General features: G+C 35.5%; 1 protein-coding gene across 13 annotated transcripts in view; it reads left to right on the top strand.

The window, feature by feature from the left end:
- The window catches only part of IMMP2L (inner mitochondrial membrane peptidase subunit 2), an 888,203-nt gene that overhangs the window by 130,383 nt on the left and 731,124 nt on the right, over positions 1-26,696 (top strand). The window contains exon 4 of one of the 13 annotated variants that reach the window (XM_055115321.1): positions 5,794-8,925. The exons of the other annotated variants lie outside the window; for them this stretch is intronic. Coding sequence (XP_054971296.1) covers positions 5,794-5,863 — 70 coding nt within the window. The 3' untranslated portion in view covers positions 5,864-8,925. Of the gene's footprint in view, positions 1-5,793; positions 8,926-26,696 lie in introns of those variants that run through there. 13 annotated transcript variants of the gene reach the window in all.

Raw genomic sequence — 26,696 nt, 5'->3', positions numbered from 1 at the left:
ACCCTGGGATGAACTTTCTGCTCCCTGTACCCAATCTGGCAAAATGTTACTCACCCTTCATGGTCCCAAAAATGCCCTCCCTGTCGTGTTTTTATAGCAGTTAATGTATATCACGTTGTATTACAATTCAGTTCTCTTTTTCTGTAGCATTTAGAAGAGACATCTGCTTCTTAGAGGTCTTTGACACGTATTTGTGGAATAAATGATGGAGTAGATGAATAATTATATGTTTGATTAATTTAGCAAGATTTTTATCGAGTCTTAATTATTTGGATCAGTTTTTCTGACTACTAAGAAATGATCTAAGAATGATCCAGCAGGTGGGTAACTAAGATTATGGTTCAAGATGTTTGGGAACACTTGCTGATTCCTCTTTCTTTACTGAGTGAATTTGAAAATTAAAAGGATTTTGGAGAAATGACTTTTTAAATTTGAAAATGTATTTTATTATGGAAATTTTCAAACATACAGAGAAGTCGAAAGACATTTACAGTGAACACCAGTATACTCACCACTCATATCTTATCACTTTTCTGTTATCTATCTATCTATATTTTAATCCCTCTATTCGTCCATCAGTCCATCTTATTTATTTATGATGCATTTCAAAGTAAACTATAGGCACTTCCCCCTAAATACTTTCAACATGCGTATTGTTAACTAGAGTTCAAGAATAGTTTACAGTTTTTTTTTTCTTTTGAGGTAAAATTTAAATACAATAGTGTGTATAAATCTTAAGTGAACATTTGCTAGTTTTAACATATGCCTATGTTGTGTAACCCTAATCTCTATCAAGATACAGAACATTAACATCATCCCAGAAAGTCCTCTCATGGTCCTTCTCAGTCACCTTCTGCTCCCACACCTCACAGGGAACCACATTTCTCACTTTTTCCCCTTTACTGTAGATTAGTTTTGCCAAAACATGTTGTGTTTAAGGAATCGAAGTATGTAAGTGTTTATGTGAAAAACAGAAAGGGGAAGCAATCCCTAAATAAACATTTACATCGATTACATTTACCTTTCAGTTGAAACTAACAACTGAAATGACAGCTGGAAAACTACAGGGGGCAATTGATGAAGGAAACTTAAAATGACTTCATGTAATGACTAATGACCTGGATTTAGAGGAATGTCAGAAGTACACATGGCTAGCATTCTATTATGCCATATAATTGCTATAATGGCAGCAGACTGTGTAAACCTGAAAGTCACTTGTCAAAGAATTTTGCCTGGTGGTCAACAAATGTGATACAATTCTGTGACCCAAATAACCACATATTTTACAAAAGTTGTAAAGTCAAAATATGGTGATTGTTTCAAATGTTTTGGTTTTGTGATAGAATTGCTTAATATTTGGCTTTTAGAATGATTTATTATAAAATGTTGAAAATACAGTTTTAATTAATGTACATTGAAGAGAAATATTTTGGAATGTATGAAATTACTCTGTGTTAAGAGTCTTCATATTTAAGATATAGTTTTAAATAGCATGGTTATACATCATGCACAGATGATTATACAGATGTAATGAATCCCAGCTGTTATTCAGGTACCCTGTGATATATGCATCACCTAATATATTTAAATGCTGAGCTTTTGTCAGTAGAGAAAAAAGTCACCAGTAATATCTAAAAATTAGCATGGCTTAGTCTGGGACACTGGCCCTCGCAGTCTGTTAATTACTTGTAGTCTCTAGCCTCTCTCTTTTATTCATACCACAGCCAACCACTGAGTATTAACAGATGGGTTTTAAGAATCTACCGAAACCACCCATCTATCTTCCTTCGCTCCCTCATTCTCTTCTTCCTTCTCTCCTTCCTTCCTGGCTACTTAAACAGATATTTGTTGTGCCCTTGTGTTGTAAAAGTGTTAAACGGTGGAGATACTGTGATGAGTAGAAAGTACCTTACCGTAAATCAGGTTCTACAGATGCTGTTTGCATTTGTAAACATTAACCTCTAACGAATCAGAATTCACTTAAAAAATCATACATCCTAGAATTTGTGAATGGATTTTGTGAAGAACAGGGCATGTTGTTATACGTGATAAGATTGATTATTCAAAGTTGATCAGATGTCTATACTGTTCATTTAATTACATTATCTCTACAGCTGAAACAACTACACTTGCTTTACCATTGACCATCTGCAATAATTATCATGCTCAGTGTAGCCATTAGAATAGTTAACTATCTTTTTTACTTAAAAAAAGTTTCACTGTCAATTTTGTTGATCTTTTCAAAAAACCAGTTCCTGGATTCATTGATTTTTTTGAAGGATTTTTTGTGTCTTTCAGTTCTGCACTGACCTTAGTTATTTCTTGCCTTCTGCTAGCTTTTGAATTTGTTTGCTTTTGCTTCTCTAGTTCTTTTAATTGTGATGTTAGAGTGTCGATTTTAGATCTTTCCTGCTTTCTCTTGTGGGCATTTAGTGCTATAAATTTCCCTCTACACACTGCTTTAAATGGGTCCCAAAGATACACCTCTAGCAAGATTAATAAAGAAGAAAAGAGAGAAGAATCAAATAGACACAATAAAAAATGATAAAGGGGATATAACCACCTATCCCACAGAAATACAAACTACCATCAGAGAATACTATAAACACCTTTACGCAAATAAACCAGAAAATCTAGAAGAAGTGGATAAATTCCTGGACACATACAGCCTCCCAAGACTAAACCAGGAAGAAGTTGAATCTCTGAATAGACCAATAACAGGCTCTGAAATTGAGGCAATAATTAATAGCCTACCAAACAAAAAAAGTCCAGGACCAGATGGATTCACAGCCGAATTCTACCAGAGGTACAAAGATTAGCTGGTACCATTCCTTCTGAAACTATTCCAATCAATAGAAAAAGAGGAAATCCTCCTTAACTCATTTTATGAGGCCAGCATCATCCTGATACCAAAGCCTGGCAGAGACACAACAAAAAAAGAGAATTTTAGACCAATATCCCTGATGAAAATTGATGCAAAAATCCTCAATAAAATACTGGCAAACCGAATCCAGCAGCACATCAAGAAGCTTATCCACCATGATCAAGTGGGCTTCATCCCTGGGATGCAAGGCTGGTTCAATATATGCAAATCAATAAACGTAATCCATCACTTAAACAGAACCAATGACAAAAACCACATGATTATCTCAATAGATGCAGAAAAGGCCTTTGACAAACTTCAACACCCCTTCATGCTAAAAACTTTCAATAAACTAGGTATTGATGAAACATATCTCAAAATTAAAAGAGCTATCTATGACAAACCCACAGCCAATATCATACTGAATGGACAAAAACTGGAAGCATTCCCTTTGAAAACCAGCACAAGACAAGGATGCCCTCTCTCACCACTCCTATTCAACGTAGTGTTGGAAGTTCTGGCCAGGGCAATCAGGCAAGAGAAAGAAATAAAGGGTATACAGTTAGGAAAAGAGGAAGTCAAATTTTCCCTGTTTGCAGATGACATGATTGTATTTGTAGAAAAGACTATCGTCTCAACCCAAAATCTCCTTAAGCTGATAAGCAACTTCAGCAAAGTCTCAGGATGCAAAACCAATGTGCAAAAATCACAAGCATTTCTATACCCCATTAACAAACAGAGAGCCAAATCATGAATGATCTCCCATTCACAATTGCTACAAAGACAGTAAAATACCTAGGAATCCAACTTAGAAGGGATGTGGTGACCTCTTCAAGGAGAACTACAAACCACTGCTCAACGAAATAGAAGAGGACAGAAACAAGTGGAAGAATATCCCTTGCTCATGGATAGGAAGAATCAATATCATGAAAATGGCCATACTGCCCAAAGTAATTTATTGATTCAATGCCATCCCCATCAAGCTACCAATGACTTTCTTTACAGAATTGGAAAAAGTACCTTAAAGTTCTATGGAACCAAAAAAGAGCCCTCATTGCCAAGACACTCCTAAGCCAAAAGAACAAAGCTGGAGGCATCATGCTACCTGATTTCAAACTATACTACAATGCTACAGTAACCAAAACAGCATGGTACTGGTACCAAAACAGAGATATAGACCAATGGAACAGAACAGAGGGCTCAGAAATAACACCACACATCTACAACCATCTGTTCTTTGACAAACCTGACAAAAACAACAAGAAATGGGGAAAGGATTCTCTATTTAATAAATGGTGCTGGGAAAACTGGCTAGCTGTATGTAGAAAGCTGAAACTGGATCCCTTCCTAACCCATTATACAAAAATTAATTCAAGATGGATTAAAGACTTATATGTTAGACCTAAAACCATAAAAACCCTAGAAGGAAACCTAGGCAATACCATTCAGGACATAGGCATGGACAAGGACTTCATGACTAAAACACCATAAGCAATGGCAACAAAAACCAAAATAGACAAATGGGATCTAATGAAACTAAAGAGCTTCTGCACGGCAAAAGAAACTACCATCAGAGTGAACAGGCAACCTACAGAATGGGAGACAAATTTTTGCAATCTACCCGTCTGACAAAGGGCTAATATCCAGAATCTACAAAGTACTCAAACCAATTTACAAGAAAAAAACAAACAACCCCATCAAAAAGTGGGCAAAGGATATAAACAGACACTTTTCAAAAGAAGACATCTATGCAGCCAACAGACACATGAAAAAATGATCATCATCATTGGTCATCAGAGAAATGCAAATCAAAACCACAATGAGATAACCATCTCATGCCAGTTAGAATGGCAATCATTAAAAACTCAGGGAACAACAGATGCTGGAGAGGATGTGGAGATATAGGAATGCTTTTACACTGTTGGTGGGACTGTAAATTAGTTCTGCCATTGTGGAAGACAGTGTGGTGATTCCTCAAGGATCTAGAACTAGAATTACCATTTGACCCAGCGATCCCATTACTGGGTATATACCCAAAGGATTATAAATCATGCTACTATAAAGGCACATGCACACGTATGTTTATTGCAGCACTATTCACAGTAGCAAAGACTTGGAACCAACCCAAATGTCCATCATTGATAGACTGAATTAAGAAAACGTGGCACTTATACACCATGGAATACTATGTAGTCATAAAAAAGGATGATTTCATGTTATTTGCAGGGATGTGGATGAAGCTGGAAACCATCATTCTCAGCAAACTATCACAAGGACAGAAAACCAGACACTGCATGTTCTCACTCATAGGTGGGAATTGAACAATGAGATCGCCTGGACACAGGGCGGGGAACATCACACACGGGGGACTATCGGGGGGCGGTGGGCTGGGGGAGGGATAGCGTTAGGAGAAATACCTAATGTAAAAGATGAGTTGATGGATGCAGCAAACCAAGATGGCACATGCATACTTATGTATCAAACCTGCAAACATTGTGCACATGTACCCTAGAACTTGAAGTTTTAAAAAAAAGAAAGTTTCACCTGAACCTTTATTGTACAGATAGTTTTTTTATTTGTTTCAAAACAACTGTCCTTGGTCAGAGAAGTTCGGAATTTCTTTTGTGATCTCTCAATTTGTGTGGTAGTAAAGTGCTCACAGAGTCACAACTTAGAAAACTTGATTTCTTTTCTCCATTTTATTGTGAGTTTGAGTGACCAACTTAAGTATTTAATTTCTATTATTTATAATGAAGCACTTTTCAATTCAGGCTGAATCTCAGAAAAAAATGAATATAAAAATGTAAATATAATTAGAACAATTGAAACCTTTTTATTGTGATAGAATATGTATAACATATAATGTACCATATTAACCATCTTTAAGTGTACAGTTCAATGACATTAAATACATTCTTATTGTGGTGCAGGTGCAGCCATCCTCACCATCCATTTCCAGAATGTTCTCATCTTCTCAAACTGAAGCCGTGTATCCATTAAGCAATAACTATGTAACACTTCTCCACTACTTCCAGTGTCTGGTAACCACCTTATCATTTTCTTTTTCTATGAATAGGACAATATTTTTTGAGTAAGGGCAGTAAATTATCATTTTGCTTTGTGAACCCTGAAAATCTGAGACAGGTCTCAGTTAATTTAGAAAGTTTATTTTGCCAAGGCTGAGGACACGTGCCTGTGACAAGGTCTCCGGCGGTCCTGACGATATGTGCCCAAGGTGGTCAGAACACAGTTTGGTTTCATGCATTTTAGGGAGACATGAGACATCAATCAACATATGTAAGATGAACATTGGTTCTGTCCAGAAAGGCAGGACAACTCAAAGCAGGGAGGGGGCTTCTAGGTCATAGGTAGATAAGAGACAAATGATTGCCTTCTTTTGAGTTTCTGATTAGCCTCTCCAAAGGAGGCAATCAGATACACATTTATTTCAGTGAGCAGAGGAGTGACTTTGAATAGCACGGGAGGCAGGTTTGTCCTAAGCAGTTCCCAGATCGACTTTTCCCTTTAGCTTAGTGATTTTGGGGCCCATTTCCTTTCACAGCTCCAAATCCTCTTAGGTAAGAAATTTTTTCTTCCTTTTAAAAAAAATCTTTAGTAAAAGTGTAACAGTCAGGGCCTAATCAGAGAAACAGAGCTACAGGAATATATGTATTCCAAGCCTAAATTCAGTTCTTTAATGTATTTAATAAAACTTCCCATTTTTAATTAATAATTCGAAATTTTTTAGTCTTGGCTGCCAATATATTCTTCATATATTGGAATAACATTATTCTACAGCTGTAGGAGGCAGCAGCAAGTAAGGCAATTATATAAATGCAATTTATTTAAAGCTTTAACCATTTATGTGAAGCTAGGCATTTGATTTGATTTCCACCTATGGCAATGGCTTTCAGAAATTTGATTTGTAATTTATTTGATGTAATTTCAGGCTGAGAATATCTTCGCAACACAATATTGAAAAAATAGTTTATTGAAGGATGGCTTAATGAAATATAAAGAGTATGAAATAAAGTGTAAATCAAATAAAACTTAGGGACTATTTGCATAAGTGGCATTTAGCTATTGGGCATTTTTATATTTGTATGTGTACAAATATAATTTTCATAGTACAAAAAGGTGGTTTTACAAATGTTTGTTTTAGGAGCAATCTCTTCAATATAATTAGATAACAGAAATTTTTGTGTATTTTTAATTTTCTTAAATTAATTGGTATTGTCAGGCTAGCATTTGATTTGATCAATATATTGTTTACTCAAAGAAAAGCCTTAGTGGTTTAAATAACCATAACTGTAAATGTATTAAGAACTTCACTGGCAGTAGCACTGCAAAGCTCAAAGGCACTCAGTGTAACCTAATTACTAGGAATGACATTTGTATTAGTGCTAGTGAGATGTGAGCTTTTTGTACCGAAGGCTGAAAAGATATCAGATTAGGTCCAGAGTGAGCAGAAGGGATGTATTTCAAATTTACCCTTTTAAATCCTGGAATTCAATGACAATGATGTGACTGGGTTATTGATATTGTAGTACATCTAGGATGAAGAAAGGAATATATAGAGATTACTAATTAGTGAATATATATTTTAATCAAGACATAATTTTCTAGCATCAGGGTCAGATCAAGGTTTTATTGGGGACCTGAAAGGAGGCAGACCATTTGGAGGCAGCCCTCCTAAAAAAAATACAAAATTACAGATACAAATTTATATACAAGTCAATATGTATTTAGAATGAGAAAAGAAATCACAACTGATTACAATTTCGTAAAAGATGGTCAATGACATTATCATAATAATATTTGGAAAAACAGCTGCTGATCACACTTTTAAACTACCTTTTCCACATCTATAGGATACATAATGTTTGAGCCCCTCTCAGATGACAATGACTTTATAATATAATTTTTTATAGATTTAGAAAGATAAATTGGACTTTCCTGTACTATGGTTAGGAAGATTTTGTTTTTATTATTGATAATTGAGCTGTATAAACTGTGCAGCTTCACTCACAGACATAGTATTTATAGAACAGCTGCAGATTTGGGCTTTGCAAACGCAGTGTCTGAAAAGTTCTATTTCATTGTGAGTCCCATCAAAAAGAAAAAAGAAATGTCTGCTACATTTATAATTGTATATGCACTATCAACTATATTCCTAATAAGAGAAAACTTGACTAGGCATTGATTACAAATGGAATTATCTGCTTATTCTATTTCATGTCTCCTTATTGGAAGAATTTTCCACAGAGTAGCTTCTGGCTGTGTAAATTTCAGTCTCTGCTTCTCTCCCATTTGCCACAAATCTTTAGTTCTCGTTGCCATGGGACACATTCGTGACAGAGGTTACACATTGAGGGGTCTTCATAGACCTCTGACTACGAACCTTCATATCAGGACCCCACGTGAGTTAGCACAGTTGGGAAAGGGATGTATTCCTAGAAGCCATTCCTATACTGGAACAGATGGTAAACTAATTACACATAGAAATGACCAAGAACCACTTACATATATCCCAGTAAAAACAATGTGCTACCAATTCTGAATGTATCACCCAAACTGAATATATCACCCTTTGCATGATCCCCAGGTTGCTCACTGTGACGCCCTCCACCTGACCACAGGAGATTGGTGGAGAGGAAGTGGAAGTGGAGAAAGATATTTTATTGGCAAAATATCTTACTTTTACAAATTTTACTAAAATATATAATCATGGACACATTGCTAGGGTACCTGCAGGGACATTTTCAAATGAGGAGGCCTGAAGCTTAAGCTTTATGATGAGTTTTATGGTAAACCCAACTCTGTCAAATAAGTACTGTTTCTTCAATGATAGAAATCTTCTATATCTGTGCTACCTAATATGGTAGTTTGTTGAATACTTGAGATGTGGTGAGTGCAACTAAGAAAGTGAATCTTTAATTTTATGTACTTTAAATTATTTTCAGTTTAAATAGATACATGTAGTTTATGGTTACTGTATTGGATAGTATATATCTAATTTATTAATATATTTATGTAAAATTAAGGCTCATTTAATTCTATTAAAGGTATTATGTATCATGCCATATTCTGCTTAACTTTGGATGTTGTTTAGGGATTAAACTCTCAATTGCGGTCTAATTTTATACTACATATGATTCATGTATTGCCTACTGAGCAAGTAAGCAATTTTCTTAATTATGGACAAATATTATGCTGGCAGACCTATGCATATTAAACTGAAAAAATACTTTTAACGTGCTTCTTCTGGTTGGGATTTTAAAAATATGATTATTAGAACCAATCATATTAAAAAACCTTATATGATGGGCTAAAATATGTGTTTTCAAAGCAGGGGTTAAAACTTTTTACATGAAGTACTTTTATTTTTCTCTTAGGAAATTTAATAAGGCATCTCCAAAGACAGAGGGAAAGTGGATTATTTGGTTGACATGCTTAATATTTTATGTTGCTGCTTAGTTTGCTAATTCTGGTGGTTCAAACCAGATTTCAAAATCTGGGCTAAATCTCTGTCATGCTATGACATGGCATTTGACAGTAATTCCTGAATATTTAATTGATAGAAAAACAGAAAGCATGCATATTGTTTAGTACAATTGTGTGAACTGCTATGACATATCATTACATACAATTTTCTGAAAGACTGCATATTTTATTCATTGTATACCTAGCACGGGGAAGAAATTTTTAATGCAGTGAACAGGTGACCTTTCAAGCATCGTATATAAAGTTTCAATATGTACTTTAATGGGATAGCTGATGATTTTCTGTTTATGTGCTGTTGATTTTATTTGCATAGTTGGGTGTTGACAAAAACTGGGAATAGATGTTCTCCGTAGATCTACATGTAATAATTATAATTAATATTTAGAATGCCCAGATTAACTTTTTAAAACTGAGGTGAAGTTCACATAATATTATGAACCATTTTAAAGTGTACAATTAAGGAAAATTATGCAAAATCTCTTTTCAGAAATTTAGGACTCATGATATGTTTTATTTGCAGGTTTCAAAATTTTTTTCTGTTTTTTTTGTTGTTGTTGTTTAAAACCTGTATATATTTAAAAATTAAAAACATTTAATTATCACTTGGTAGCAATTTGTAAAATCCTAAGTAGAATTTTAAGTTGTTTTGTAAAATTTCTTTGAAATTGAGAATTTTAATCCTAAATTACTTCCTGATAGATTTGTCGTTGCATTTTATTCTCAGGTGTGTAATTTTTTTCTATAGGCTGTGGTTGTGTCATATATACTAGTTATAATTTGGCTTTTCAAAATATCAAATGCCAACTATATGCAAAATAAGTAAATTTTTATGACTATGAAATTCACTTCAATTGTCAAAATGTACAAAAGTCCAAAATGTCTTCTTTTAGCCTATTTTGTTGACTTTGGTGATTTGTCAACCTGAAGGTAACAGACTGTATTAGTTTTCTATTGCTGTTTAATAAGCCACAAACTTAGTGGCTTATAAAAATATAAATTAATTATCTCAGACTTTTTGTAGGGCAAAAGTCTGGGCATAGCTGAATTTTGTGCTCAAGTTCTTATATACTAAAGTCAAGGTCTCCCCTGGGCTATAATCTCATCTGGGATCTCATAGGATCCTTTTTCATGTTCATGTGGTTGTTGGCATAATCCAGTTTTTGGGGATTGTGTGACTGAAGTCCACATTTTCTTGCTAGCTCTTGTCTGGAGACTGCTCTCGGTCTCCAGATGTCCCCTCCTGTAAGTCCTTGCTACATGGCTCCTATACAGGCCCCCTTCTTTAAGACCAGCAGGAAAAGCTCTCTCAAGCTTTGAGGCTTATCCTTCAAGCAGGACCCACTCCCTTTTAAGGACTCCCAGAATCATCTCTGTTTTGACAAACTCGAAGACAACTGCTTTGGGACTTTAATTACGTTAATACAATCTTTTCATCCTTGTCATATAATGTAACATCATACTGGGAGTGAAATCTATCATACTTAAAGCCCTACCCACCCCCAAGGGGAAGGGAATCTTCAGAGTGTGTGCACCAGTGGGCAGGAATCTGGGATCCCACCTTAGAATTCTGCCCACTACAGGAAGCTATGGGAAAATTTGAAAATGTGTTTTTTTTTAAAAATTAATAGACTGTATTTTTTAGTGCAGTTTTATATTTGTGTAGAGAGTTCTCATATAATCTCTTTTTCCCTGTAAGACACAGTTTCACCTATTAGGATAGTCTTACATTAATGTACATTTGTTAAAACTGATGAACCAATATTGATACAATATTATTAACTAAAGTCTATACATTAGGGTTCATTCTTTGTGTTGTACAGCTCTATGGATTTTGACAAATGCATGTCATGCATCCATCATTGTGATATCATACAGAATAGTTTCACTTCCCTAAAAATCCCATGCTCCTACCTATTCATCTCTATCTTCCTCCTGCCCATTACTCCTACTACTGTTCTTTTTACTGTTTCTACAATTTTGTCTTTTTTAGAATGTCATTTAATTGGGATCATACAATATGTAGCTTTTTCATACTGGCTTCTTTCAGCGGTATGCTGGCTAAGACTCTTTCATGTCTTTCCATGGCTTTATAGGTTATGATTTTTTAAATCACTCACTAATATTTGATTACATGGATGCACCCTAGTTTGTTGATTCAGGAAGCTACCCTCTGGGTCTTTTTGAGACTTGCTGGGAAATTGCCTGCAGAGGTGACATTGAAATTCACTTGGAATCTTCCTGCAGGGGAACAGGAGGAAGGGGCTTCTCTTTCTGGTTCTAGTGTACTTTATTCTCTTCTTGCTTCTATGGTATGTGGTGGAAGTGAGCCAGCCCCTGAGGAGGGGGTCAAGTTCACTGCAAAGATTCTCATGGGGGTGTTTTTGAAACTTTCCGGGAAACTGCTGGTTGGAACATCTTGAGACTTGCCAGGAAACCACTTGGGATGCTAGTGGAACTGGCTGGGAAGTTGCTTATGGAGGTGCTGCTGCAACTTGCTGGGATGTGAGTATCACTGGGTATCTTTGTGATGCTGATTGCCATAAGAAAAACAAGAGAACAAAGCATATCGGAACCAGAAAGAGAAGCTCCGTCATCTTGCATTGTTCTCTCCGGCACCCTCTGCTAACAAAATTTAGTGTTACAGCAGCTGGCAAAGAAAAGATACAGGGTCTAGCTCCCATATCACAAAGCAGGACAGGGAAGGGTAAATTTGGAGCTGACAGGCAAGAGGTTGATAACTGGCACACTTTCTGTTTCAACTTTGCTGAGATTTTTTTTTTCTTAAATTAGGACTGAGGGATTATTGCCACATGCTTTTCTGTAACTATTGATATTGTCATATAGTTTTGTTTTTTAATCTGTTAATATGGTAAATTACACTGATTGGATTTTTGGATGCTAAACCCATCTCACATTCCTGGATAAGCCAACCCTCATCATGATGTATTTTTTTTTATATTGCTGGGTTTGATTTGGTAATATTTTGTTAAAGATCTTTCTTTATGTCTATATGTATGAGATACATTGGTCTGTCTTTTTTTTTTTTTTTTGTAATCTCTATCTGGATTTGGAGGCTTGGTGGCTTCATAAACAAGCTGGGAAGTATTTCTTCTTTTTTTCTTTTCTAAAAAAAGTTTATATAGGGTTTAATTCTTCCTTAAATATTTGATAGAATTGACCAGTGAAACCATCTGGTCCAGGAATTTTCTTTTTGGGAAGATTGTTAATTATGAGTTAAACTTTTGAGATTGATGAGGGGTTTATTTTGATTCCGTTTTATAATTTGTGTCTTTTAATCAATTGGTTCATTTAATTTATCTAAGTTATGGTATAAAATTGTTCATAATAGTCCTCTGTTTTTGTTTCGATGTATTGTGTTTTCATTTTATTCAAGATGTTTTTAAATTTCCCTTGTGGTTTCTTTTTTCCATTGATTATTTAGAATTATATTGTTTGACTTCCAGATATTTCAGGACTTGTTCCTTAATTGATTTCCGTTTTAACGCCTTTGTGATCAAAGAAAGTACTTTGAGTGATTTCAATCCATTTTTTTAAGGCCTGGCATATGCCCTATTTTGGTTAATTTTTTTACATGCATTAGCAAATTATGTGTATTCTGCTATTGTTGGGTGAGTGTTCTGTAAATATCAAATAGGTCAACTTGTTGATGGTGCCACTGAAGTATTTTATATCCTTACTGTTTCTGGTCTCTTTGTTCTGTCAATTACCGAGAGAGCAGTGTTGAAATCTCCAGCTATTATTATGGGTTTCTTTTTTTTCCTTTCAGTTCTAGTTTTTGCTTCATGTGTTTTGAAGCTTCATTATTAGGTGCATAAATATTTAGAATTGTTATTTTTTAATTGTCATTTTATAGCTCACTCCTGCATTTGTCCTCCACCCTTCCCTTTGATGACCAATTTTGCAGGCTTCAGGGAGATCAGGGAACAAAGTTGGGGCCTGGCAGCCCCACTATTCTGCCAGCCGGGGAGAACAAGTCACAATTACAAATCGTCACAACAATTAGCACCTGTAGTTGGGAGAGCTGCAAAGTGAGGAGGCCCCAGGTCTCCATTGTACACGGGTCTATTTGACAGTGACCTTACTCTGGAAATAATGATATTCCTTCAGTCTGAGGTAATTGATGTTGATGAAACCGGTGGCATCGATTGGCTCATAATTCCCCTGCACGTTGACGCTCACCAGCTCCTCCTTGTAGAGAGAGAGTAGAGACTCCTGGCTGAGGATGTGCACCTGGCCCTTGAAGATGGGCACCTGCACTTTTCCTTCCATTTGCTCCTGGGACTTGGTGATGCAGTGGTGGACAGATTTACACTCAGGGTTGATTTTGTGCACTTCCCGATCCATGGTGAAGTCCTCGATGTCTAAATCAGCCTGGTGAAGGATGGTGCCTGCTGGGGTCTTGTAGATACCTCTGGACTTTATTCTAATGAAGCAGTTCTCCATAATGTCAATACAGCCCATGCCGTGCTTGCCCGTGACTTTGTTCAGGTACACGAAGAGCTCCAAGGAGGTCTGGTGAGTTGGTGCCATGTTGATGGTCACTTTCACGGGGACCCCTTTTTTTGAACTTGATTTTGAGAATTTCAGGGGTGTTGTGGGCTTTGGCTAGGTCCTGGGTATATCGGTAATGACATCTTTGCCTTTGTGTTCATTTTTGAAAAATATTTGATCTGGCTGTATGATTTTTAGTCTCACAGTTTTTTTCTTACAGCACTCTAAGAATGTCATTCCATTTCCTTCCAGCTTGCATAATTTCTGACAAGACGTGTTATTATATTTACTCCTATATTATGTGCCTTTTTTTCTGGGTACTTTTAAGATTTTTTTGTTACTTTTTTTTTTTTTTAGCAATTTGATTATATCATGTCATGGTTTTTCTTTATTCTTCCTGGGCTTTGTTGAACTTCTTGGATTTGTAGGCTGATATTGTTCATTAAATTCAGAAAAATTGGGGGCATGTTTTCTTTAAATATTTTCTTGACCTCTTTCCTCTTATTTTAGTGCTTGAATTATAAAAATGTTAGATTGTTGTTGCCCTCACATGTTACCAAGACTGTTTATTTTTAAAATATTTTCTTCCTTCATACTTTGTTTAAAATAATTTATGTTGCTATGTTTCCAGCTTCACTGATATTTTCTGTAGTGTCTTATCTGCAACATTTTCATATCAAAAATATTTTTAAATATTTAGACACTTAATTTGGTGATTCTCAATATGTTCTCTTTGTCTTCTCATTATGTTCATATTTCCTTTAAGTCTTTAATCTTATTGAACTTATTTTAATAGCTGTTTTAAGGCCTTTTAATGTTAATTTTGTTATCTTTGTTAATTGGATCTGTTTTTATTGACTGATTTTTCTCCTAGTTGTGGGCAGCATTTCCCTCCCTTTTATTTGTCTGTCTCTAATTTTTTTTTTTCACTATTAGGCATTGAATATTAGTATTTACATTGTTCAGCTGAATTTGAACAACGTAGATACTAATTTACATTGGTTTTTCTTTTTGGTTACTAATGTAGTACTAATTACATTTTGGTTTTTCTTTTAAATGGTCTCTCTCCCCACCACCCTCCACTTTTTTGGTAGGCATTTAAATTATTTGCAGATCAGCCTGCTCATTTCAAGGCTATTTTTATGCTTTTCAAGGATGATCTAGGGTAATCTTTAGAGCTAGTTTAGACTCACTACTAAGGCATGAGCTTTCTGGAGTCTCTACAGAATACTCTGGGTATTCAACAACAAGGGCTCTTCATTTTTGGAATTGTTCACTTTATAACTCCCCTGAAATTGATCTTTTCCTGCTATTTTTCACTTGGCTGCTTGGAGTTTCACCCTATGCAGCACAGATTCCTATTCAAAGCCTCATGAGTATTCTTATGCCAATCTCTGCATAGCGTTCTTTTTATCTTTAATATGTCCCACAAATTCCAGCCATCCCAGTGTCTTCAAACTCTAATCTGTTTCTCAACTTATTTGGACCATGAGGCTCTGAGTTCCCCATTCTTATACCACAGTTTGGAGTTTGCATCTAGGTTGAAATAGAGGCAGTCTTAGATATCACCTGATTTGTTTCCCTTTTGTTAATAATCACATGCCTCTTCTGCCATTGGTCCACTATCTGAAATAGCTTTATATATTTTGTCCACTTTTCTAGTTATGTATAGGATTTTGAGGGCAATCCTGTAGAAGTTCAGCATAATTATTTGTTTCACTTAAATTTAATGAATGTAATTTTTCTAAACCTGAATATTGAATCTGGCTACTCTTAGAAGCAAGCTTTGTTACTGTATGTTTTTATTTTCAGAAATTTCAAATCTTTATATAGAGACCATAAGATTATTTAACCAAGGTTATACTGATGTCTTAAAAAAAACTCTCAGGTTTTTCAGAAGATACCCTTTAGGTAATTTAATTTTGCATGCATGTATGTGCAAGTTGGTGATGTACATGTACAGCTTCTTTTAAAAATGGATTGGGACCTAACAATGAAAACATGCAGTTGTAATGGTTCTTACTGTAGTGCATGTTGAATTATGAGAGTTACTCATGGTTATATGTTACCCATGGGGACTTTTAATGTGCTTGGTTATACAGATCTGCAAATTTTTAGCTGTGGGCTGATAACCATATTGAATCATAAATTTATTACTGATGCATTGCTTTCTAGGTGGACGTTAAATTTTAAGAGAATTAAGGGTAGGAATTAGCTATTATGAAATGGTTTCTTCAACTTTAAATGGATGTCTTAAATGTAAATATTACTAGTTTGTGTAATCAATACACAAAAACATTATTTGGAACAAAAATTAATTACAAAGTTTCTTAAGAATAATAGAGGAAATGCAAAATATTTCTAAATAAAAACAATTTAACTGACAGAAGCTTGTCAGCACTTAGCAACATTTATTTTCAATTACAAATGGTACTTTTTTATCACCATTTTTATTCTAGCTTTGTATCAATATATCATCTAAACAGAAAGTGCTGATGTAGGTTTTTCAGTGCTAGCCTGCAAAGGAATTGAAGGTGAATGTGGTTTTAGTTACATATCTTGCTTCCTCTACATCTGTGCTTTGTGTTTTATTAGACTGCTTAAAATACATTGTTGTCAAATATCTAAATGTCAGGCTTGCTGATCATTTATATGTCTTCATATTTAAAAAAATATTAACTACATACAATGTGGTTATCAGCTGTCTTTTCTAGGGGTATCTGTAAATTTGAGAGTGTTTTATTGGTAGATACATGAGAAGTTAGTATCTCCAAGTTTTTCATTCATATTGGCTTACTGCCATGTGAAATTTATTACTGAACTTTCATATGAAAAAGATAAAACACACTGTCATCTCATCTTGTCCCATTGTACATTTCAGTTACAGGAACAAAATGATATGCTTGCAGTTCTGTGACATGATGCACTAGAAAAATCTTTATTATAGAGATTGTGTGACTTAGAGTTTGTGTGTGTGTTTATGCGTGACTGTTGCAGAATAAAGTTGTATTTATGTGTACCCATAGTGATATTTCTGTGTCTGTATGAACATAGTGATTCAGTAGATTAGATCATGAGCATTCTTTATATTTGTCTACAGTAATTAAGTCTCGCACTGAATATGAACCAAGTACTGGCCAAGCTGTCTTATAATAAATATTATACTTATTACTTGTTTCAATGGCTATACAGATAATCAGAAGTGTTGCAAGTTGGTCACTTATTGGAAAATCTTAAATACGCTACTTACAGGGAACTTACCACGTATATACACATATGGTATTATCTTCTACTTTTTTGGTTTGTTTTAGATAAGTGCTGTTGCTTAGCATTTAAGGTAGAATGTTTTATTTTTATAAGTTAATTAATATATATTTAGTTCTATGACCTTGAGCATGCTATTTAATTTTCCCATGCCTGAGTTATCTCATCTCTGAAATAGGAATAAAATAGTTCTTGCTTCATAGGATTGTGTTGAAGATTAAATGAGTTAATACATATGAAGCACTCAGAACAATTCTTGAACCTAAGCAAATTTTCAGTGAGTAGTAGTTATTGTCACCATTATTATTAGTCAATTTAAGAATCAGCCAGTAATATTTATTTTTCTTTTTTATGTCTTTATTTATATGTAATTTACATTTCATAAAATTCACTCATGCTAAGTATAGAAATTGATGATATAGTGAATCTATAGGGTTGTACAACCATCACTGTAATCCAATTTTGGAATGTTTTAATCATCCTGAAAATACTCCCCATGGCCATTTGCACTTACTGTTATTTCTTACCCCTACCTCCAGGCAACCAGTAATCTATTTTGTATTTCTATTGATTTTCCCCTTCTGGATATTTCATTTAAAAAGAATCACACAATAAATGGTCTTTTGCGTTGGCTTCTTTCCCTGAGTGTAATGTTTCTGAGGTTCATCCATGTTACAGTATGTATCTGTATTTTGTTCGTTTTTTTGCTGAATATTATTTTTTGTTTAGATGCACCTCATTTTGTTAATCCACATACCATTCACTAGACTTTTATGTTGTGTTGCTTTTAGGTATTATGAATAATACCATGAATATGCTTTTATAATTCTTTCCGTAGATATATGTTTTCCTGTCTCTTAGGCAGATTTCTAGGTATGGTATTGCTGAGTTGTGTGATATATTTATGTTTAACTTTTGAAGAGACTGCCAAACCTGTTTTCTGGAGCTGCTGTGTGTACCATGTTACATTCCCATGAGCAGTGTATGAGGGTTCTATTTTCCCCACAACCTCACCAACATTTGTTATTTTTTATCTTTTTTGATTTTAGCTATCCTAGTGTGTGTGAAGTAGTATCTTATTTTGGATTTAATTTGCATTTCCCTAAAACACATATTTATGTGTCTTACTCAAGGTTACACCCCAACTCTGGGGATACTGGGAATTTCATTATATATATGTGGGCTCAAAGACCCTGTCTCTTTTCCTCATGTGGGATAATTTTCAAAAACTATACCCACTGCAGAGGTTCCTGTGGCTTAAACCTCTGTTACAACCACATTGCAATTCAGCTTCTTTCTCTGCCTGTTCTGCTTCCTTCACTCCCTTTCAGATGTTGTTCCTAAGGGCACTCCCCAAAATGCATGCAAATCCCAGAATCTTAGAGCCTGTTTTCTAGGGAATCCACCTATTAACAGGGATATAGAATTGATAGGAGTCACTAATTTAGAGAGAGTGATTAAGGAAGACCTCTAACTTGAGGTAATCTTTGATCAGAGACCTGAATAAAATGAGGAATTAAACCACCTAGATAAGATGGGGGAAACTTTTCCAGACAGAAGAGCAAATGCAAAGATCTAAGGCAGGACCATGCTTGACAGTAAAAGACCATGTGGGGAGTGACCAGAGTCAGTAAGAGGGAGGAAAGGTAGAATATAACAAGAGGCCACACCTTGCATGGCTTTTGAAGTGTTTTCAGTAGTGGAATTCCATGATCACTCTAGATGCTCTGTAAAAATTGAGTGTAAGGGACCAAGAACAGAAATAGGGAGCCAGTAAGGAGGCTACTACAATAGTCCAGGTGAAAATGGTTGTGGCTTGAGTTAGGGTGGTAGCATTGGAGTGGCTGAGAAGTGGCCAGATTCTGGATATATTTTAAAGATGTACTTTTTTGATGGCTGGGATATGGAGTATGAGAGAAATAGAGGAATCAAGGAGGATTCTGAAGTTTTTGGCCTAAGCAATTGGATGAATGGAAATTGTGTATTGAGATACAAGAGGCAAAGGAGTGGCAGAGGTGGTAGAAACCAAGTTTTACCTTTTAGACATGTTAAATTTGTATGCCTATAAGACATCCAAATATAATGTAGAGAAGTTGTCATTCATATCTGAGTCAGGACTGAAGATAGAATTTGGGTAATTTTCAGGATATACATTATATTTAAAGCTATGCACCTTAGTGAGATCACCTAGACAGAGATTGGCAATTTTTCTTCTGTAAAGGATCAGAAGCACTATCTAGTCCTTGTTGCAGCTATTCAATTTTAACCTTGTATTGTGAAAGGAGCTGTAGACAATAATTAAGAAAATGGGTGTGGCCGCATTCCAATAAAACTTTATTTATAAAAATTAATAGGTGGGAAGCTACATTTGGTCTGCAGGTAGAGTTTACTGACCTGTGACCTAGACAGTGAATAGAGAAAGACAAAAGTCCTATACCCCTCCTAGTGTAGTCCAACACTTAGAGGTTAGGAATAATGGGAGTCAGGAAAATGAGAAGGAGCAGCCAGTGACCTAGGAGGGAAACTCAGAGAATGTGATTAGGTTATCATTTGTGTTTCTCCTCACTTCAACTATGTTTTTAAGTGCATAAATAATTCATGTAAAAATCCAAACAGATAATACTCTAATCTTTTATAATCTTACACATACTGTTTCTCTGATATTATACTTTGATATTCTTTAGAATTTATGTGTATTACAATATAAAATGTTCATAACTTTTTAGACATTTGAGTGTGAAGTTCTAATAATAATTTTTAGTGCATTTTTTTCAAATATGCTATTTTTAAACTATAATGTGTGGGGTTATTTGTTAAGATGATGTAGTTGGAATTTTCTGTTCCTGAACTTTTAGCTGGTCTCTGTGTTCGTGGTGCCTGTATACTTGGGAGCAGTAAAAGCAGAGAAAGAGAGTTCAGAGATAAGAGATAAATCCTTTAAATTTGAGTATTTCCATTTCTTGAGACCTTTGAAATTTTTATAAAAGTACACCATTGCACATTATCTAGTAAGTAACTAAAAATGAGCTGTGTAAGCACATGTGAAACTCACTAAACCATAGTTGGTAAAAGGAGTTACAGACTTGTAATGTCTTAGCTCAGAAAGATAACTGATTATATATTACCAGAAATCTTGGTTAAATTTGTACTGTATTTAATTTGTAGAACTGTAGTTCTAGCAATCTACACCTGGTGTAATTTTTATTTTTCTGACGTTGCTATAAGTAACAGATGCAAGGTGAAGTAGGAATTAAGGAACTACTTTAGACACATTTTTTGGGTTGCATTTTGGAGTTCAGACACCAGAAGTGATTCTGAAATTTTTGTATTGCCTACTGACAGACATTATGTACGAAGAACTCACATTACTGTAGGTCACTGAATTAATTTAAGAAATACCAATTGACATCATTCCTTTAGGGAATTGTGGGCTACTGCTTGATATTATTGTCTTTGACAAATGTGAAAATTTAGAATAAACTTTATTTTTAGGGTGTTGGGACCTTAAGAATGAAGTGATTCCTTTCCAAATTTAAATTTTTTCAAATGGATAAAAAGTATAGTTTATAGACTTTCTTTCTACCTGTTTTCACTGAAATAGTTAAGTGGTTGAGTTTTCCGTGAACTGTTGTATGTAGTTACTTATTTCTAAATGGAAAAAGAGTTCCAGAAAGCATTTAAAAGTCTTGAGAGTTGTGCTCAGAGGTCACTTGTGATTTGTGGGAAGAAGGTAGTCAAAATTGGTATTCCTTATGTGTCTATTACATTTGAATGCATGTATATTCTGTTATGTATAATGTGTTCTAGATGAAATCCTTATGAAGTAAAATTTTTTCATTGTAATTACAGTGACAGTTGGGAAAACCCTTTTTGCTTGAAGACTCTCAGTAATGCCCCTGAACACTCCTAATATTTCAGCTTCTTGTGGTGACCATTTTTAATTGTAGCACACTCAACCTGAATTCTTTGTATGCTAGTTATCTACTCAGATGAATTTACATCCTTTTTACTCCAAAATATATAAAAAATAGATTGACTAGCATGAATTTCTGTGGCCATTTGTTTTCTAGCCAAGTAGATAAAGTACTGTGAGCTAGGGCTGTGTTAAATGTGATGCATATGCCAGGCCTTCATAAAGGATAAAACTCCCTGTGTGTTATGCCGCTGCTGGATTAGTTAATTAGTATATGTGTTTGTGGGGGGGTTGTTCCAAGTATGCCTGTTACAGTAATACATAGGTTAGAAAAATAAACACAAACCTTTCAAAAGACTTCCAAGTGGTATGGCTAATTTTGCCCCAATATTATTTTATATTTCACTGATGGCATCTCTGTATTTAGAATTCAAGCTATCATGTAATCAAAGGATCCCAACTTTAACAATATTACACAGAAAGGGATCCTCACTTCTACCCTTTCACAATCCTCTGCAGGATTCTTTACAACCCAAAAAATATTGGGTTTTGTGTTCGGGATGTAACTTTCAAACTATGTAATTTGGAATAGCTGCTTAACTTTTTTCCTGTGATTCTTCATGTGTAATAAATAAAATAGTTGACTTAGATTATTTTATTGACCCCCTTTAAACAAAACATATATTTTGAATACTTACTACTTGAGGCTGCAGTGATTGTACCAACCTGGTACATTGCACCAACATTGCAGGTGTGATTGCACCAACCTGGGTGACAAAGTGAGACCCTGTTTAAAAAAAAAAAAAAAAAAAATATATATATATATATATATATATATATATATATATATATACATACATACCTGGGCTGTATTAGTCTGTTTTTACACTGCTATAAAGAACTACCTGAGACTGGGTAATTTATGAAGAAAAGAGGTTCAATTGACTTACAGTTCTACATGGCTGGAAAGGCCTCAGGAAACTTACAATCATGGTGGAAGGCAAAGTGGATGTCTTATGTGGTGGCAGGAGAGAGAGAGAGAGAGTGAGGGGGGAGGACCTATTAAACAATTTTAAACCATGAGATCTCGTGAGTACTCACTATCACGAGAATAGCATGGGGAAACCGCCCTGTGATACAGTCATCTCCCACCAGGTCCCTTCCTCAACATGTGGGGATTACAATTTGAGATGAGATTTGGGTGGGGACACAGAGCCAAACCATATCACGGTCATGGTAGCTTGCACCTGTAGTCCCAGCTGCCTGGGAGGCTGAGGTGGGAGGATCACCTGCGCCTGGGGGGAGTCAAGGCTGCAGTGAGCCGAGATTGCACCACGGCACTCCAGACTGGGTGACAGAGTGAAACCCTGTCTCAGAGAAAGAAAAGAAAGAATAGATGTAAATAGACATAAATATACGTAATGTGTTCGTGGAACTATGAAGGCAATGTGTCTGGAACAGAAAATTTCCATTGTGAAGGTATTAGGAAATAGTTTTAATATACAGATATGCAGAGTCTTGAATGCCACCTTGATGATTTTTAATTTGATTTTATAGTAAATTGAAGCTTTTTTTGTTTGTTTTGAGACAGAGTCTCACTCTGTCACCCAGGCTGGATTGCAGTGGCGCGATCTTGGCTCACTGTAACCTCTGCCTCCTGGTAATTCAAGTAATTCTCCTGCCTCAGTCTCTCAAGTAGCTGGGACTTCTGGTGCATGCTACCGTGCCTGGCTAATTTTCATATTTTTATTAGAGATGGGGTTTCACTGTGTTGCCTGGGCTGGTCTTGAACTCTTGACCTCAGGTGATCTGCCTGCCTCAGCCTCCCAAAGTGCTGGGATTGCATGCGTGAGCCACCGTGCCCATCTGTAAATGAAAGCTTTTAAGGTTTTTGAGCAAGTAAAGTGATAAAAGCAGCATCTTAATTCTGGAAAAGGATGATTCCATTTCATTATATGAGGTAATCTATAGAGATGAATAAGGAAACTTGATATTGCCGGGAATACAAGTTGGGCGTTTCATAGAAAGTTAGTTTCAGAACAGAAGGCTTTTGCTTGGTTTTAATTTGAATATATAGGACATGTGCATTGTGAATGAATGGAGGATTGCTTTTTCCTAACTTATTATTATTATTATTTTTGAGATGGGGTCTTGCTATGTGGTCCAGCCTGGAGTGCAGTGGCAATTCACAAGCACAGTCGTAGCTCACTACAACCTTGAACTCCTGGGCTCAAGCAGTCCTCTTGCCTCAGCCTCCTGAGTAGATGGGACTAGAGATGCATGCCACCCTACCTGGCTTCTATTATTTTTTAAATACCTTGAATTTATAACATGATAAACAGTCTCTCAGAGAATATTTTTATGGATTGTATTCACCAGTCTTGCATTTACCACTGTGTTTGGAATGTTGGCAGTGTTAAATAAATAATGGTTTAATAATGAGCCTATAGTCTTCCTAATTCTATTCCTTTATAGCCTCTCAAGTTATTCCTTCCATCTGATGTTGAACGTAGCTATGCAGTCCATGGTTTACCAGTTGAATTGCTCAGTATGACCATGACTTGCTTCACATTTTTCTCAATCAGACTTCATGAATATTTAAAGAACCTCTTGAACAGAAGTAGTAGTCTACTACCAGTCAGAGCCCATAATTCCAGAGTGCTACAGGATGTGTAATCTGTAGTGTTTCTTTGGAAAGGACATGGCTGGTTAATTTTTCTCTTATTCAAAGAAGTACATTGAAATTTGGAAAGGTATTAGAACTGCAGTTTTAATCCTACTTATCTATATGTTATTTTAATGCTAAAATTCTTTTGCTACTACAGGATTTGTTTTTCTTTAAAGAACCATATTCTGCCTTGTGTTATTGTTAGTTAAGCACAGGTCTGTCTTAATAAGAATACACTCCTTGGAGGCAGAAAATTGACTTTAATTGCCTTTGCTCCCCCATAACACTTAGAATAGGTTGGCACTCAGAAAATGTTTGAGTTAAAATACTGTCTTTAGTATTTACAGGTAAGTATTCACTAGCAAATTGGAATTGTATTTTATTTACAGATTAACCTTAACTCATGTTATAACTTATTGGATTGCATTTTAGATCAAGAGGCTGAGTTTTTGGGGTATTTCAACAAGATAAACGATCTCACCACATGCTATCAAATTCTTAAAAATAGAAGCAAATCTGTTCTGTCCAAAGTAAACTTACTCCCAACATTTATGGAAATATTTAAAACAACTAAACTAGAGCAAGGAAATGACAAAAAGCAAAAAGCAACAAAATAAACCTTTCCTCACCAGAATATATTTGGGAAGAGATTATCAGTATAATCCTTTTTTTTTTCTTTTTTGGCATGACTGCAAAATCATGTCACTTCTGTTGATCATTATGGAAACAAGAAAAGTTGTAAAATTATAAAATAATACTAATACTCTTGAGGCATTTTGTTTTAGAGTAGGAGTCATTAATCTAATGTCATACGCATTTCCAAAGATAAGTCTATGGGGTAAGCAAGAGATTGAGAGCTCCTTTTTAACCTCACGCCTAAGCATTTCACATCACCGATATCTTCTGAATAAGCCATGCAGTATATCTACACACAAATTTAACATGGGGAAGGTACAGTAAAATGCACTGTTGTTCAGACTACAGATATAGATGGCTGATCCATAGAAAAGCCTTAAGGAGCACAAGGTGAGAACATTTTAAATGGACAGTGGGGTAGGCTGGAGAAGGTCAAGGAAGTCTGGAAGGGTCAGACTGGTGGGGATAGGGGAATATTACCAAGCAAGAGGTGTAGCAGCAGGGTGTGTAAAATTGGGTTCTGGGGATACAGGTCATGTCATCATAGAATTTTGAGATTGAAAAATCTTAAGAGATCTTTGTGCTAAGAAATTACTGATTTCTGAATTGTTCACCACAGTCTAAAATGTTAAGTGACTTATTCACTGTTGCAATCATTAGTCACTGGCAGGCCTGAAAGGAATTAAAAGTCTTGTAGTCTTGTACTCATTCATTTATTTAACAAATATTTACAGACTGCTTACTATGAGCTAGGTGATAGTGATAAAATATCTGGACATAGTTCTTCTGAAATTCTTTTGGTTTAGTTGGGGGACTGACTAGTAAGTCAGAAATATAAGGTGATAAGGGCTGTGATCAGATGCGTTGAGAGGTCTTGGAAAACACACAGGAGAGGTATCACATTCAGATGGAGAGTGGGACTAAGGACTCAGAAAAGACTTCTGGGGCAAATCTTTTTCAATAGCTAGAGGAATTGAGTTCACTTTTTAAATTAATATATTATAGATATAATTGATGTGTTCTACATAGAGCCAAAACGTCAAACTACTCTTTATAATATAGGATGTTTTGTTGATTCTCTTACTTTATAGTGCTGGTAGCATGAGAAGCAAGGAGAAGGAGAACCTTGACTCTATATTAAAGGAGCCTAAAGATAGGATATGCTAGTACATGTTTAAATGATAGGATATACTACTACATGTTTAAAAGGTAGGAAATGTTAGTACATGTGAAAAACAACTTAGGTGTTGTTAGTATGAAAGGATACATTAATAATAATGCATTAATAATACATCTAGGCCGGGTGCAGAGGCTCATGCCTGTAATCCCAGCACTTTGGGAGGCCGAGGCTGATGGATAACTTGAGACCAGGAGTTGGAGACCAGCCTGGGCAATATGATGAAACCCTGTCTCTAATAAAAATAAAAAAATTAGCCAGGCATGGTGGTGCATGCCTGTAATCCCAGCCATTCAGGTGGCTGAAGCACACTTGAATCTGGGAGGTGGAGGTTGCAGTGAGCTGAGATTATGCCATTGCACTCCAGCCTGGGCAACAGAAAGAGATACTGGGTCAAAAAAAATTAATCTGTTTGCTTTGTTGAAGATCAATTGGCTGTATGTATTTGGGTTTATTTCTGGGTTCTCTATTCTGTTCCATTGGTCTATGTGCCTATTTTTAAACCAGTACCACGCTGTTTTGATGACTATGGCCTTACAGTATAGTTTGAAATCAGGTAGTGTGATGCCTCCAGATTTGTTCTTTTTGCTTAGTCTTGCTTTGGCTATGCAGGCTCTTTTTTGGTTCCATACGAATTTTAGAATTGTTTTTTCTAATTCTGTGAAGAATAATGGTGGTATTTTGGTGGAGATTGCTTTGAATTTGTAGACTGCTTTTGGCAGTATGGTCATTTTCACAATATTGATTCTACCCATCCATGAGCATGGGATGTGTTTCTATTTGTTTGTGTCATCTGTGATTTCTTTCAGCAGCATTTTGTAGTTTTCCTTGTAGAGGTCTTTCAACTCCTTGTTTAGCTGTATTCCTAAGTTTTTTTTTTTTTTTTTGCAGCTGTTGTAAAAGGGGTTGAGTTCTTTATTTGATTCTCTGCTTGGTCACTGTTGGTGTATAGAAGAACTACTGATTTGTGTACATTAATCTTATATGTGGAAATTTTGCTGAATTCTTTTATCAGTTCTAGGAGCTTTCTGTAGGAGTCTTTAGGGTTTTCAAGGTAAATGATCATGTCTTCAGCAAACAGTGACAGTTTGAATTCCTCTTTACCGATTTGGATGCCCTTTATTTCTGTCTCTTGTCTGTTTGCTCTGTCTAGGACTTC

This window comes from Pan paniscus, chromosome 6 (assembly GCF_029289425.2).
Source record: "Pan paniscus chromosome 6, NHGRI_mPanPan1-v2.0_pri, whole genome shotgun sequence".
Lineage (NCBI taxonomy): Eukaryota > Metazoa > Chordata > Mammalia > Primates > Hominidae > Pan > Pan paniscus.
This window is presented reverse-complemented; position numbering and strand designations above follow the sequence as displayed.